Raw genomic sequence first — 14,275 nt, 5'->3', positions numbered from 1 at the left:
ACCTGGATGAGGAAGTGGAGGGATGGGTTGGCAAGTTTGCCAATGACACCAAGGTTGGTGGTGTTGTGGATAGATTGGAGTGATGTCAGAAGCTGCAGCGTGACATAGATAGGATGCAAGACTGGGCGGAGAAGTGGCAGATGGACTTCAACCCGGATAAATGTGTAGTGGTCCATTTTGGCAGGTCAAATGGGATGAAGGAGTATAATATCAAGGGTAAGACTCTTAGCAGTGTAGAGGATCAGAAGGACCTTGGGGTCCGGGTCCATAGGGCTCTTAAATCGGCCTCACAGGTAGAGGAGGTGGTTAAGAAGGCGTATGGTGTGCTGGCCTTCATCAATCGAGGGATTGAGTTTAGGAGTCGGGAGATAATGATGCAGCTTTATAAGACCCTCGTCAGACCCCACTTGGAGTACTGTGCTCAGTTCTGGTCGCCTCATTACAGGAGGGATGTGGAAATGATTGAAAGGGTGCAGAGAAGATTTACAAGGATGTTGCCTGGATTGGTTGGCATGCCTTATGAGGATAGGCTGAAGGAGCTCGGTCTTTTCTCCTTGGAGAGACGAAGGATGAGAGGTGACCTGATAGAGGTGTACAAGATGTTGAGAGATATAAATCGGGTGGATTCTCGGAGGCTTTTTCCCAGGGTGGAAATGGCTGCTATGAGAGGACACAGGTTTAAGGTGCTGGGGAGTAGGTACAGAGGAGATGTCAGGGGTAAGTTTTTCACTCAGAGGATGGTGGGTGAGTGGAATCGGCTGCCGTCAGTGATGGTGGAGGCAAACTCGATAGGGTCTTTTAAGAGACTTCTGGATGAGTACATGGGACTTAATAGGATTGAGGGTTATAGGTAAACCTATATATAAGCCTAGGTAGGTAGGGACATGACCGGCGCAACTTGTGGGCCGAAGGGCCTGTTTGTGCTGTATTTTTTCTATGTTCTATAACTGAATATTTTGGACATTAATAGTCAGTGCCTCATTGTTTGTAGGTGAAGCTGGTCAGCATTGATGCACCAGAGATTGCAGATGGCAACCCTTCCATGATCCTCGGCTTAATCTGGAATATCATTCTCCATTTCCAGGTAAGGTAATGACACCCCTCCTTCCATAGACTAAGCAACTAGCCAATCACTCTCATAGAAATCAGAGAAACCCTACAGTGCAGAAGGAGGCCATTCGGCCCATCGAGTCTGCACCGACCACAATCCCACCCAGGCCCTACCCCCACATATTTACCTGCTAATCCCTCTAACTACAGATCTCAGGGACAATTTGTAACCTGGCCAATCAACCTAACCCGCACATCTTTGGACTGTGGGAGGAAACCGGAGCACCCGGAGGAAACCCACGCAGACACGAGGAGAATGTGCAAACTCCACACAGATAGTGACCCGAGCCGGTAATCGAACCCAGGACCCTGGAGCTGTGAAGCAGCAGTGCTAACCACTGTGCTACCAAGCCGCCCTTTCTTTCTAACCAACCAACCAGCTTGGGCTTTGGTGTGCTATACATTAATGATCAGCTAATCTTTATCACACCAAACATGGAAAGATACAGCACAGAAGGCAAGGATTCAACCCAATGTGCTTGTGCTGGCTTGTTGAAAGAGAATTCTAGTTAGTCCTATTCCTCTTTCCCCATAGCCTTGGAATGTTTTTTCCTTCAAATATTTATCTAGTTACATTTTGAAAGCTACTATTGAATCCAAATTTCCAGCACCTTTCCAGTCAGTGCAACGTCACAAAAACTCATTGGGGAGATATTCTGCTCCTGTTTTTTTTTGAGGAGGGACTGAGATTGGCAGCAGGATGGGAAATCTCATGAGTGTCCCAAAATGCAATTTCCTGTTCCAATTGCACCCCCCCCCCCCCAACCAATGACACAACGGGAATTCCAACGTTCAACGTCAGCATCCCATTTAGATGCATTCAAATATAATTATAAGCCTTTATGCTTGATAGTCTCCTCGCCCACCTTCTCTCCCCGCCCCCCCCCCCCTCCACCCCCATTAGAATGCCTACTCATGTTGGCATGCCTGGACAGCTCAGAAACATTAACTCTGGCAGCACCTGGTAAAAATTTACAGCATCCTCTGTTTTCATTGTAGCCATCTCACATCCCTGCTGAAATCCACCTTGCTCTCGGGTTAAACCTCTTGTTCCATTAGTCAAAATCAATAAGCCAACTAACAATGACCCACCTTCCCTCTACAAAAGTTCCATTAGACCTGATGGGTTATAAGGTCAAAATTAATGCATGTTTGTTACACTTTACAGAAATGTGCATTGACTTCTGTTTTTAAATAAGGCTTATAGCCAATGTTGCTCCCAATTCCCACCCATCCACTATAGCCCCATTTGTTACCCAATGCTGCTGTAGTCACACATCTAATGTGGTGATGAAGGTGGATCACTTGTTTTCAGGCATTAACTAGTCTTTCTCCAGGCTATTTGGAAGGGGAGGCTTTCCCTTCCCACTAACCTGCACTGCCACCAAGTCGGATCGGGGTGCTTGTTTTATTCATCAGTTTCCACACCATCTAGAAAGCATCTCATGCTGGGAAATGACTCCACAGATGCTAATTGTGCTCCTTTACCCAGGTCCCATTATTCGCGCTGACAAAGGGTCATCTTGACTTGCAACGTTGGCTCTATTCGCTCTCCACAGATGCCGTCAGACCTGCCGAGATTTTCCAGCATGTTCTGTTTTTGTCCCATTATTCAGTGTGAGCCTGTGCAGTAAGAGTCTGTCGGGGACTATGATGAATCAAAAGTTGAGGCCAATCTTTTTCCCATTTGATGACCATGCCTTTCCAGCAAAGCTTATAGCCATTGGAAGTGGTAATTCTGACTGATATTTCCCCTTCTTAATCTAGGGATACTATCATGGCAGCAATCATTTAATAGTGGACAAACGGGGGACTGAACATGACATTCCAATAACATTGTTAAAGCCAGAAATGGACATTTAAAGAAGATTCCGACAGGTTTCCATCCTGCCTGTTTAGAAAAGCAGATTAAAATCAGAACCACAGGATGTGAGTTGTAAGTCAGTGGATAGGTCCCATGGGCAATTTCTATCTGTCCACCCAACTGGTTTCCAATCAGTCAGTCAGGATTAAAATACTCCCCTTTTTGTTACATATCTTCAGGATTGTGACAAATGTTTTGTTTTTGTAACTGTAGATAAAGGAAGCGACTGGACACCTGAAAATCTTCTCGCCCACATCCAGCCTATGTTCCTTGCACAGTGAGAGTGATAATGACGCAACGTTGCACTGCACTCCGAAGGAAACAGCCCCTTCGGCTCCATACAAGGACCAGAGGAAGGTTATTAAAGTTCTTCTGAACTGGGTGCAGAGAAGGACCGCAAAGTAAGTTTCTTCCAACTCTTTTCTACTACTTGTCCTTTGCTGAATTCACAGCAGAGCCTCAGTCATGTTATCCTTGCAATCTGGAACTCTCCCTTAACCCCCTCTCTTACCCACTTTTAAAAACCTCGCCATTACCAAACGCTGGCTGCACTTTGCCGCTTTCTTCCTCAAAATCCACTGTCAAGTCAGCTGGTGGTCAGCAGCTCATTTCTCAACTCGAGTCAGAAGGTTATGGATTCAAACGCCACACCAATGACTTGCGTACATACTTGAATACTAATGCAGTACTTAAGGGATTGTCTGCATTGTCTGCCGTCTTTTGGATGAGATGTTTAAACCAAGGCTCCTTCTACTTGCACAAGTGAGAGAGATCCCATGATGCACTTTAAAGAATAATAGGCCAATATTTATTCCTCAATTGGTGCATAAAAAACCAAAATATATGACACTACCTCATTGCTGTTTGTGAGAGCTTATTGTAGGCAATTTGGTTGCCATGTTTCTTAAATCACAACAGTGATTACACTACTACAGTACACTGAAGTACCACATTTGGCTGTGTAGTGCCTTGGAATGAGAGGAATGCTGGCCCTTTATATTTAGATTTACCAGAATGATATCTGGACTCTCGGATAAATTTTGAGGAGCAATTACACAAACTGTATTGTATTCCCTATAATTTAGAAGGTTAAGTGGTGATTTAATTGAAATTATGAAGAGGTGGATAGATTCTTGGTAAGCAAGGGGGTGCTAGATTATTGGGGGGTAGGTGAGAAGCAGATTTGAGGTAACTATTAGATCAGCCATTATCTAATTAAATAGTGGACTGGCTCCAGGGGCCAAGTGGCCTACTCCTCCATGTTGGTATTAAGGGAACAGATAGGGTAGATAGAGAGAAACTATTTCCATGGTAGATTAGGGCTGCAGGATGTTGTTGGGTGGAGGAGTGGGGAGTGGGGAGTGGGGAGGGGGGGGGGGGGGGGGTGCTGGGTGCTACACAGTCTAAAACTTGGAGCCAGACATTCAAGAGTGACGTTACGACATATCTCTAAATGTAAAGGGTAAATTATGCTGGATCGAATATCAACTTTAAATCTGGGTTAATTAAAGATATGAAGGGATAAGGGGCAATGGTGTATATGGAGTTAGGTTGCAGATCTGCCATGATCTCACTGAATAGAGGAACGGGTTTGAGGGTTAACATTCTTATGGGACATCTTGAGGTTGGAAAAGGTGTGATGGAAGTAATTATTTCTTCTTTAAGTTGCAGAGGATGTTTTGTTATGTTAAAGGTGCTATATAATTTTTTTAAAATAATTTGCATTTCTGTAGCATCTTTCAGAACCTTAAGACAGCAATGAAGTACTTTTGAAGTGTAGTTACAATTGAATTTTAGATCCATCCATGTTTTTAGGGAAAGAACGAAGGATTCCACAAGGGAGGGTTGAACACACTTCCTAATTTTGTGCCTGTCTAACCCTGTGGCAGATTTTCTACCCAATGACCAGTAATAATTGGATAGATTCCAACCCTTGGAAGATATGTTAGTTTCATGTGGGCCCTGAAGACTACACACTGAACAGCATTCGGAGCTTTCTCAAGCAGCTCAGTCCTTTCAGTGTATGAGAGGGAATGCTGTCATTGTCAATATCGTCATCTTTTAGATGGGTCCCATCTGCCTGGTGAGGTGTCATTAATTGTAGTTCGAGGATGTCACTAGTAAAAGATTTTAAACAAATGTTCAATGTTTATCCTGAGGAGAGATTTTGGGGCATTAGAAAAGTGTATGATTGGTTTATATTAATGAAGAATTTATTTATCATGAATTGATGCAGGATTCTACAAACTCATCACATTTTGTAATGGAATGGCACAGAATTCAGACCCTCTATTCTCATACACCAATGTGTCCCTCAAATTGAGAAATATTTTGTGGCACATGCACATATTCTGGTGCAAAGCACCATGCATTGGGGATCTAAGAATTAAATACTCTGTCCCACTTACTTGTTGAGGTGTGGCAAGGATAGATTGGCAAGAAAGGTAATATGCTGCATGTGCAATGTTTACAAAATAGTCAATGCCATGAACTTTATCCTATACAGGTATGGCATAGCCATCCAGGACTTTGGTACCAGTTGGCGGAGTGGCATTGCATTCCTGGCTCTCATCAAAGCAATCGACCCCAGCTTAGTGGATATGAGAGAAGCTATGGAGAGACCAAACCGGGTCAATCTTGAAGATGCTTTCAAAATAGCGCATATTAACCTCGACATTCCACCACTTCTAGAACCTGAAGGTATGGCAGAATTCCTTCTATGTTGAGTAATGCTTTCCCTTTATTGGTTCAATAAGCACTTGTAGATTAGGCAAATTACTGAATAAAGCTTCTATATTGTCCCATTGATGTTCCTTTTACCCCAATCTCAGAATAGAACCACTTATTGAACCAATGCGACATTTCCATTTCCTGCTTGTTCCTGTGATTGCTAGTTTTTTTGGTCATGCACCCTATTATGCACAGCTTGGATCCTGTGATCATTTTACTTTTAAATTTTAGCCACGATACACCAAAAATAGATTTGTATCTATTCGCCTTCAGAGTTTGAGTCAAAGTGGTGAAACACTGTCCATGAAGTAAACCAACAGCCCCAATCATAATTATCTTCAATACAATAGGAGAGAAAATCCATTCACAACTGTCTGTTTTGCACCTGAAAAACAGGTGGCCAGCAGTTGAAAATCATTGGCAGACACATCAGCTGCCCTGTTGTTGCAGAAGGTTCACCGTTTGAAATACTGACTCAGGATTGTCAATGAGTGAGCAGCCTGTCTGCCTTAGAGTTTTGCTATCCAGATGGAGTCCTTTGCTGGTTGCGTGACCCTTATGCAAAATCGAGGTACAAATGGATGGAGCTTGGAGTTATATTGGCAAGTCTTGAGCTGCTTGATCAGTGAAAAAGAAAAATCAACACAAAATGTTCCCAAAGCTTTTTTATGGAGCTTGAAATAGTTAGTGTGATTCTCCCGGGTCCATAAAGGTACAGGTGACCACCGCTGGTTTTGGGCTTGTCTCCTTCTCCTTCACCCCTCTCCCAAAGGATGATTACGTGGGCTGGATATCTGTTAGACGCTTGTCACTTCCACTCGCAGAAGGTCAGCACAGATTGCCATGTGCAATAATCATTCCACGCCCCTTCCCGCTGCCTTGCTGCCCAAATTCTTTGTACAATTCTAATTTCTTTCCCAATATGGTAGCTTAGACACCATGACCCATATCCTCCTGCCCTCCTCCTGAACATCATAAAGTAAAGTTTATTTATTAGTCAGAAGTACACTTACATTAACACCACAGTGAAGTTACTGTGAAAATCCCCTAGTCGCCACACTCCGGCACCTGTTCGGGTACACTGAGGGAGAATTTAGCATGGCCAATTCACCTAACCAGCACGTCTTTCAGACTGTGGGAGGAAACCAGAGCACCCGGAGGAAACCCATGCAGACACTAGGAGAACGTGCAGCCTCTGCACAGATAGTGACCCAAGCCAGGAATTGAACCCAGGTCCCTGGAGCTGTGAGGCAGCAGTGCTAACCAGTGTGCCACCATGCCGCCATCAGAGCAGCACACTAACAATATAGTGATAATTCTCTTTTACCTGCAGATGTGGACGTTGAACGTCCAGAAGAACAGTCCATTACCACTTATGTGTCGCAGTTTCTGGAACATTTCCCTGACATCGATGAGGTATGAGATTTGCCTGTCACTGTCTCTGTGCTACCATTTAGCAGCTGTTCATCTCCCAATTGCTGTTAATAGGTTGAATATTGTTCAACATTCACCGTTCTGGTATAATAGAAGACAAAATGGAAATATTACCCTGTTATTGAGGCTCCCACATTGTTTTGTCATCAAATTGGCAATTTTGCCCTTTTGCCCCAACAGAAAACCACTTCACTTTGCTTTGATTCACAGCAATGTTGCAATTTCTGAACTTCTTTTCCAATTTTCTTTCCCCTTGTCCTAAAACTGCTGATTCCTTGGTGAAGCATGGCTCTTCAGGAGCTGTCAACACCAACTCCCACCCCTCTCCCACACCCTCCTATGTACTCACCAAGTGCTTACTTTCACATGAGCTGGCCAGTGATTGTTAGCAGGCTACTTGTGGAAATCATAGCTGATCCTGATCTACCCTCATTCAATGCTCATACATACACTTTTCAATGGGGAAGGGTAGGGAACGGTCACTGAATATTAATCTAGAGGATTTTATTTTGATTCAAAGGGCAGGAATCTTTGGAATTCTCTACTGTAGGGATGTGGAAGTGCAGCCATTTGTACTTTCAAGACAGGTCAAAAGATTTCTAATTAAAGACATCAAGGGATATGGGGATAGTGTGGGAAAATGACATTCAGATAGAAGATCAATCATAGTTGAATGGTGGAGCAGGCTTGATGGACCATGTGGCCTACTCCTGCTCTTCTTTCTTACATTCGTACGTTCACCTGCCAGTGAAAAAAACATCTGGTTTCTATAAAGTGATACCTCACAAATGTGGAAATTGGGGCATGCCATGTCATGAATTGTGTACATGAACCCTACTCTAATCTAGAATAATATTCAATCATTGTTATTCATAGAATCCTTACAGTGCAGAAGGAGGCCATTCGGCCCATCAAATCTGCACTGACCTCCAACAGAGCATCTTATCGAGGCCCACCACCCCCTCCGCCCTATCCCCACGCATTTACCCCACTAATCCCCCTAACCTAAATAACTTGGGACATTAAGGGGCAATTTAGCTTGGCCAATCCACCCAACCTGCACATCTTTTGATTGTGGGAGGAAACCCACACAGACATGGGGGAGAATGTACAAACTCCAAATCTAATCATTATTATTTGCCAACAGAACAATGCTGCAGAAGATGCCTATGAATCTCCATTTGAAGACTCTCGTACCAAGTCTGTAGTCATGTCCACAGATCTTGGTGTATGGGATTCCAATGAGATGCACGTTGGAGATGTACATCATGCTTTAGACAATGGCTCACCTTCCTTACATAAAGAAGATGACCATTCTCTTGTTATCCAAGATGGGAATTCTGTTGAAAGAGAAATGATGAGCACTCCCTTTATCAATGTTTCCAGCATCAATAGCTCAAATACATCCTTGCATCAAGATGGTCAGTCAACATCTTCTGATTTGCACAATGGATCCTTGAAACCTGCCTCTGATGCTGATGCTACTGACACTGTAGAAGAGATTTATGTTTTGCTACGCCCATTGAAGAGAAAGTCTTCAACTGGTGAGAAAACATTTGTGTTGGAGAAGGAGCCTTCCTCTCCAGTCCCTTATGATCACCATTCACCGGTTGCAACAAGTGATGTGATGAAAGTTGAGTCCAAAGTTGAAATACCTCTGTCTTTTTCAAAAGATCTTTGCGACTCCTCCTTGGAAACATCCTCAGAAAAGGAAAACACAAGTTTATGTAATGTATTTTATGAAAATCCCAATGTACTAGATCAGTATCTTTCTTTGGATCATGTAGGCACACAATCTAGAGTCAGTGTACCTGCTTGGAGTCGGAATGTTTCAGAATCATGTACACAGACTGATGAAAAGCCATTCCCTGAACAAAAGGAGCTATTGCCTTCAGTCATAGATAATGCTCTTTTGGATGATGAAAAGGTATCTGTAATTCCGCTTAACCTTGTTTACTATCCCCATTATGAGGTACCTGTATCTAAGGTGCTTGAAGCTTTCTCAATCACTGGTAATCCTCAAAAGGAACTTGTTCCAGAATTTCAACATCAAAAAGACTTGTCGCCACTTGCTGATGAAGCTTACCAGTCTTATTCTGAGCTCAGTAATTCACTTTCACTGCAAGAACTTAGCCCAACATTCTCTGAAAAAACTTTGTGCACTCCTGACTCTGATCAGATTTGTACCTTGGATCATCTCGAAGCTGGTGAGATTTCTCAACCGTTTTCTTCTTTCCAACAAACTGCGCAGTCCCAATTTATGCCAGTAGCAATGGTGAGTGCTCCCAATGAACTCATTCTAGTGTCTCTTGATAAACTGCCTGAACAGCCTATCTCAGAAGTTGTTAATGAACAATCAGAAGACAGATTTTCAGTGCAGAAGTATGGAGAACGTCAGATACTCAAGATAGAACATGGAAAGAATCAAGAGAAAAACAGTGCAGGTTCAGAGGTAACAAAACCTTCACTATATTTATGTGATGCCCTGAATTGAGAGATCCAGAATAATGCAATCTAAAGCTTTCCTATTCTCATATGCAGATTCCTTGTGTAAGGTTAAGTTTGCTTACAATTCAATTTTTAATTTTTCTAAACTATTGGTTGCTATTTATGACTGACCTGATATTCCAGAGTACTTTGGTTGAAATCCTATAATGGCAGTCTATGAATTTAAATTCTATTTTGTTTTAAATCTGAAAATAAATGTGTCCCTGAAATTGCAACTTAAATTTTTTTATAACTCGTAAATTTGCCATCTTTACCTAGTGTGGTCTATTTTTGACTCCAGTCTCATGCCAACGTGGTTGACTCAACTATCTTCTGAGATGGTCTAGCAAGCCACTCCGTTGTATCAATATTGTTTTCCTGGTACTTCATAAAACTGAGCAGATTGTTAGGCCAATGCAGTAAAGGCAGCATAGAATCAAGCATACTGAACTCAGTGGTACATTTTCACAGCAAAAAGTGCCAGCTTCTCTGGGCAACTACTGTAGAACCAGAAACTAAAAGACGCACAAGATACACTGACAGTGGTATTCATTCCTCTAAAACATCAAAGATCTAATCTGCCCTGTATCCTTGGGTTAAATCTGCAGAGTAATGGACAGATACACTGTCTAGGCCATTACACAGGAAATGGTTACTTGAATTAAATATTGGATCCCAGCAAAGACCAGTCATGTTTATTTCAGCTATTTGGAGATTCTGGCATAGGATGCTGTAGCCTATTTTTAAACAGATGGAGAACTGGAATGAGCTGTTTTAAAAATGCACTACCTTGCCCCATTTTAGCTTAATTAAGAAATTGAGGCTGTCTTCAGCATGATTAGAATAGGGACTGGTGTTAAATTTTGAGTTGAAATATCTTTGCAAAATAGAAGCCGCATAGTAAAGGGTACAGTCAGAAGACTAAAAGCAAATTTTGCTTTGGAAATAGGAAACCAGTTTAAATAAAAATCAATGAAACACTTTTTTTCAAAGTCTTGAATTGTATCATGTTGTATTATCTTAACTAGGCTGATTTCCTGTCTTTCCTAGGTGTTAGGAGACCAGCTTTGGGATTTGCTGCCAAGTAAAATGGATCCAAATGAGAGTGGAGAAGATGTGGAAAGTTATGGTAATGGTTCAGAGCTGTCAACTGATACTATAGAGAAGCAGCACACAGTCCTGCAAAGCACTGCAATTTCAAGGTGGATACATCTGTCTGTCTCTCTTTGACCCTCCCCTCTTATTCTGTAGCCTACTTGTTTATTGATTTTTGCTTCCAATGTACACCCAGCAATTAGAGCAACAAGTTAATATTAATATTTAATATATCGCCTTTAACACAGCAAAATATCGCAAGGCGCTTCATGGGAACATAATAGAACATAAATTGACACCAAACCAAAAAGGAGCAATTAGGCTATGTGACCAAAGTATCATAGCAATATCTCTTTTTTTAAAAAAACAATTACAAGCCATAAATCGTATTTTTCTTCATTAAGTAACACAAATTCTTTCTAAACTGATGACTTGACTGATACCTGCTTTGTGTTTTTCCAGCTCAACCATTTTAGTAAATGCTGAAAACCTACAAGATAAAACCCGTTATGATGTTCTCAACAATCATAAAGATCGCAACCAAGAGTCGCTGCTGAAAGCAATGGTGAGTGAAGCTGATATGGAGTGAGGATAAGTACTAGGCAGTATTGGCTGGCAGTCTCTCTGGTCAGACAGATCCCATTTAAACAGGAGAAGTGGACTTTCTATATCGCAGTTCTGAGGGGAGGACGCCAAAACAGATTTTGTTAAATTATAATCCGGTGAAAACAGACTGTGGGTGGGATCTCGTGCTCACTCACTGGGATCCTCATTTCAATAAATTTGAATACACTTTAATACAATTAAATACCCCCCCACCCCACCATTCCTATGAAGACTTCGACATGCTCGCATGCCAAAGCCATGACATCAGACAGCATGTGGATGGACTCCTCCATCCTCCATTCAAGTCTGGTGACAACCTTTGACGATCCTGTCTTTGCATCTCCAACATTTCTCTCAGGGCCGATTGCAGAGGCTCATCATCAGACAAGGACTTGGCAGAGACTTGGTCTCCAGCAGCCCTCTGGGTGTCCTGTCAATGTCATGTTATTACATTGTTATGGTTAAATGGCAATTACATTGTTAAACAGGTGATGGATATTTGTACATTGCGTCTTCGTCTTTTGGCTAAAATCAAGGGTCAGATCAAGCCCAAGATGGGCTGCAATACCTCATCTTGTCAGCTTGGATCTTGTTTGTCTCCCTTGTGGGGATCTTGAATTAGGTTCAATTGGAATTTGAATTTGGTTTTTGGAGTGAGCAAGGAATGGATTTGGATTTGCCCGGCTCCATTCTGAGCATTGGTTTTGTAACTTTAACAATGGAGTAAAAAAGTAAAATGAGAATAGCTGGGACACTGGGGGTTGGAGGAGTGTTGACTGTGAACTAAGTCAATAAACACTCTCCAGTGAAAAAGGCAGCTGTGTCTTAGTTTTATCTTTACCAACCAGCATAGATCCAATTAACATGTCAGAAACTTTGGTTTCACTGTGTCCATCAGCTGTGGTTGTTAGAATGTAACCAGTGACAACTTTGTATTGGATGTAACGTGACCAATGTGAACAAGATGTAAGGGTCAGCTGACCCAGTAAACCATGGAACCAATTACAGAGTGATGTAATAGTCAGCTGATTCACTATAAATAAGGAACTATGTAGAATTGTGCGTAGCTTGGAGTGGCCCAGGGTGAGGCTCCAAGTTTGGAGTAATTATGTTTCTTTTTTAAACTCTTTCTTTGATTTATAAGTTGGAGTAAGTTTTGTTGTATTTTCGTTAGCTGCATTTTGAAAAGTTCATAGAAGAATCATAGAAACCATACAGCACAGAAAGAGGCCATTCGGCCCATCAGGTCTACACCGACCACAATCCCACCCAGACCCTACCGCCATACCCCTACATATTTTACCCACTAATCCCTCTAACCTACGCATCTCAGGACACTAAGGGGCAATTTTAGCATGGCCAATCAACCTAACCCGCACATCTTTGGACTGTGGGAGGAAACCGGAGCACCCGGAGGAAACCCACGCAGACACGGGGAGAATGTGCAAACTCCACACAGACAGTGACCCAAGCCAGGAATCGAACCCAGGTCCCTGGAGCTGTGAAGCAGCAGTGCTAACCACTGTGCTACCGTGCCGCCCAGAAGTTCCTTCTGAAGAAACAATGGACACACATCCGTGAGGAGAGTACCAGATTATGAATCTGAACCTACTCTAGAAGTAGGACCCACTGAAGTATTTGTATCTGCAATGGCGGTGGGTGCAGGTGAATACAGTGATGGGTCTGCATTGGATGATTCCTCAGCATCCTCACCCGAGGCAGTCTGAGGGCTGGAGCTGAGGTGCTTGCTCGAACTCTCCCTCTGCCTTTTCTTGCTGATGTCTACAATAGAGAAAATATGTAATTAGTGATTGATTGATAGGTCACCCACAGTCATTGTCCACATGTGGCTGATCTATACCGAATGGATCCTTACTAGCTTGTAGGGGAAGGCCAATCTTGCCCTCCACTTAGAAAGGATCCCTATCCTCTCCAACGAGCTCTGCTGCCTGTTCCTTGTGTGGGGAGAGTTCCCTCAACTCCAGGACCATTTCCCCCCTCCCCCACCAACCTCATCCCCAGTCATCAATCTCTCCCTTTTGTTGTGGGAACGTTTGTCCTGCATAAAGACAAATGGATTGACTGAGTGTACTGTGGATAAAAGAGCAGTTCAGAAACACGCATGTTTACCATGTGTGCTGAATCCTCCCCAATAACTGAATAAGACACTGTTTGTGCAGAACCTTACATGAGATGGTGGTCTTAAAGTGACTGGCAGACATCCCATCTGCTGGTAATGTGTGACAACCCTATGGACTCTAAAACTCCTAGACTATCTGATACCCTTAGGAGAGTGAGTTTGGAGTGAGGAGAAGGTTCATTTACCTTGACAAAGCAGATCAGGTCGTTCATACTTTTCCTGCATTGCAGGATGGTCCATTTTTGTGGCCCACAGGCTCTGACCTCCCTGGTGACCTCTTCCCAGGCCGGCTTGGTCAGGTTTGTGAGCTTTTTGTTCCCATTAATTGGAAAGAGGACCACCTGTTTTTCCTGTATGGCCTGGAAGAGAATCCCCAGGGAGGCCTCGCTGAACTATGGTTCAGAGGGTTTGTTTCTATTTTGGGCCATCGCTTTACTCCCCTTTACACTTGGCCTGCAGTGAGTAATTGTGCGGGTGCCATTAAAAAATGATACCAGGACCTTCGGCCTGAGAGCTAACAAAAGACTCATCCCTGCCTGCCTCGTCATGAATTTGATTAACTCCTTGCAGATGCATAAATAATGAGCTGAAAACTAGGAACTTTGGTATGAAAATCCACCCTGCTGCTTGGTGGGAATCATGCAGACTTTCCCACCCCACCGCTGCACTTAAGACTCCAGAATGGAAAATTCCACACATAATTTTTTATTACATGCCCAACTTTCGGCTTCTTATAATTCGAAGATCCTTGCCATCAAAGTCAAGAGACTCTAGCGTGCTCATTAGTTCTTCAAGATTCACCTTATCAA

General features: G+C 42.9%; 1 protein-coding gene across 1 annotated transcript in view; it reads left to right on the top strand.

Moving 5' to 3' along the window:
- The window catches only part of clmna (calmin a), a 73,384-nt gene that overhangs the window by 48,232 nt on the left and 10,877 nt on the right, over positions 1–14,275 (top strand). The window contains exons 5-11 of the mRNA XM_078234502.1: positions 992–1,084; positions 3,188–3,375; positions 5,481–5,674; positions 7,038–7,120; positions 8,286–9,590; positions 10,676–10,827; positions 11,183–11,285. Of these exons, the coding sequence (XP_078090628.1) occupies positions 992–1,084; positions 3,188–3,375; positions 5,481–5,674; positions 7,038–7,120; positions 8,286–9,590; positions 10,676–10,827; positions 11,183–11,285 (2,118 nt within the window). The remainder of the gene's footprint in view (positions 1–991; positions 1,085–3,187; positions 3,376–5,480; positions 5,675–7,037; positions 7,121–8,285; positions 9,591–10,675; positions 10,828–11,182; positions 11,286–14,275) is intronic.

The sequence above is a fragment of the Mustelus asterias genome, chromosome 18 (assembly GCF_964213995.1).
Source record: "Mustelus asterias chromosome 18, sMusAst1.hap1.1, whole genome shotgun sequence".
In the NCBI taxonomy this organism is placed as follows: Eukaryota; Metazoa; Chordata; class Chondrichthyes; order Carcharhiniformes; family Triakidae; genus Mustelus; species Mustelus asterias.
Note: the sequence above shows the minus strand (reverse complement) of the source record. Positions and strands in the feature narration are given on the sequence as shown.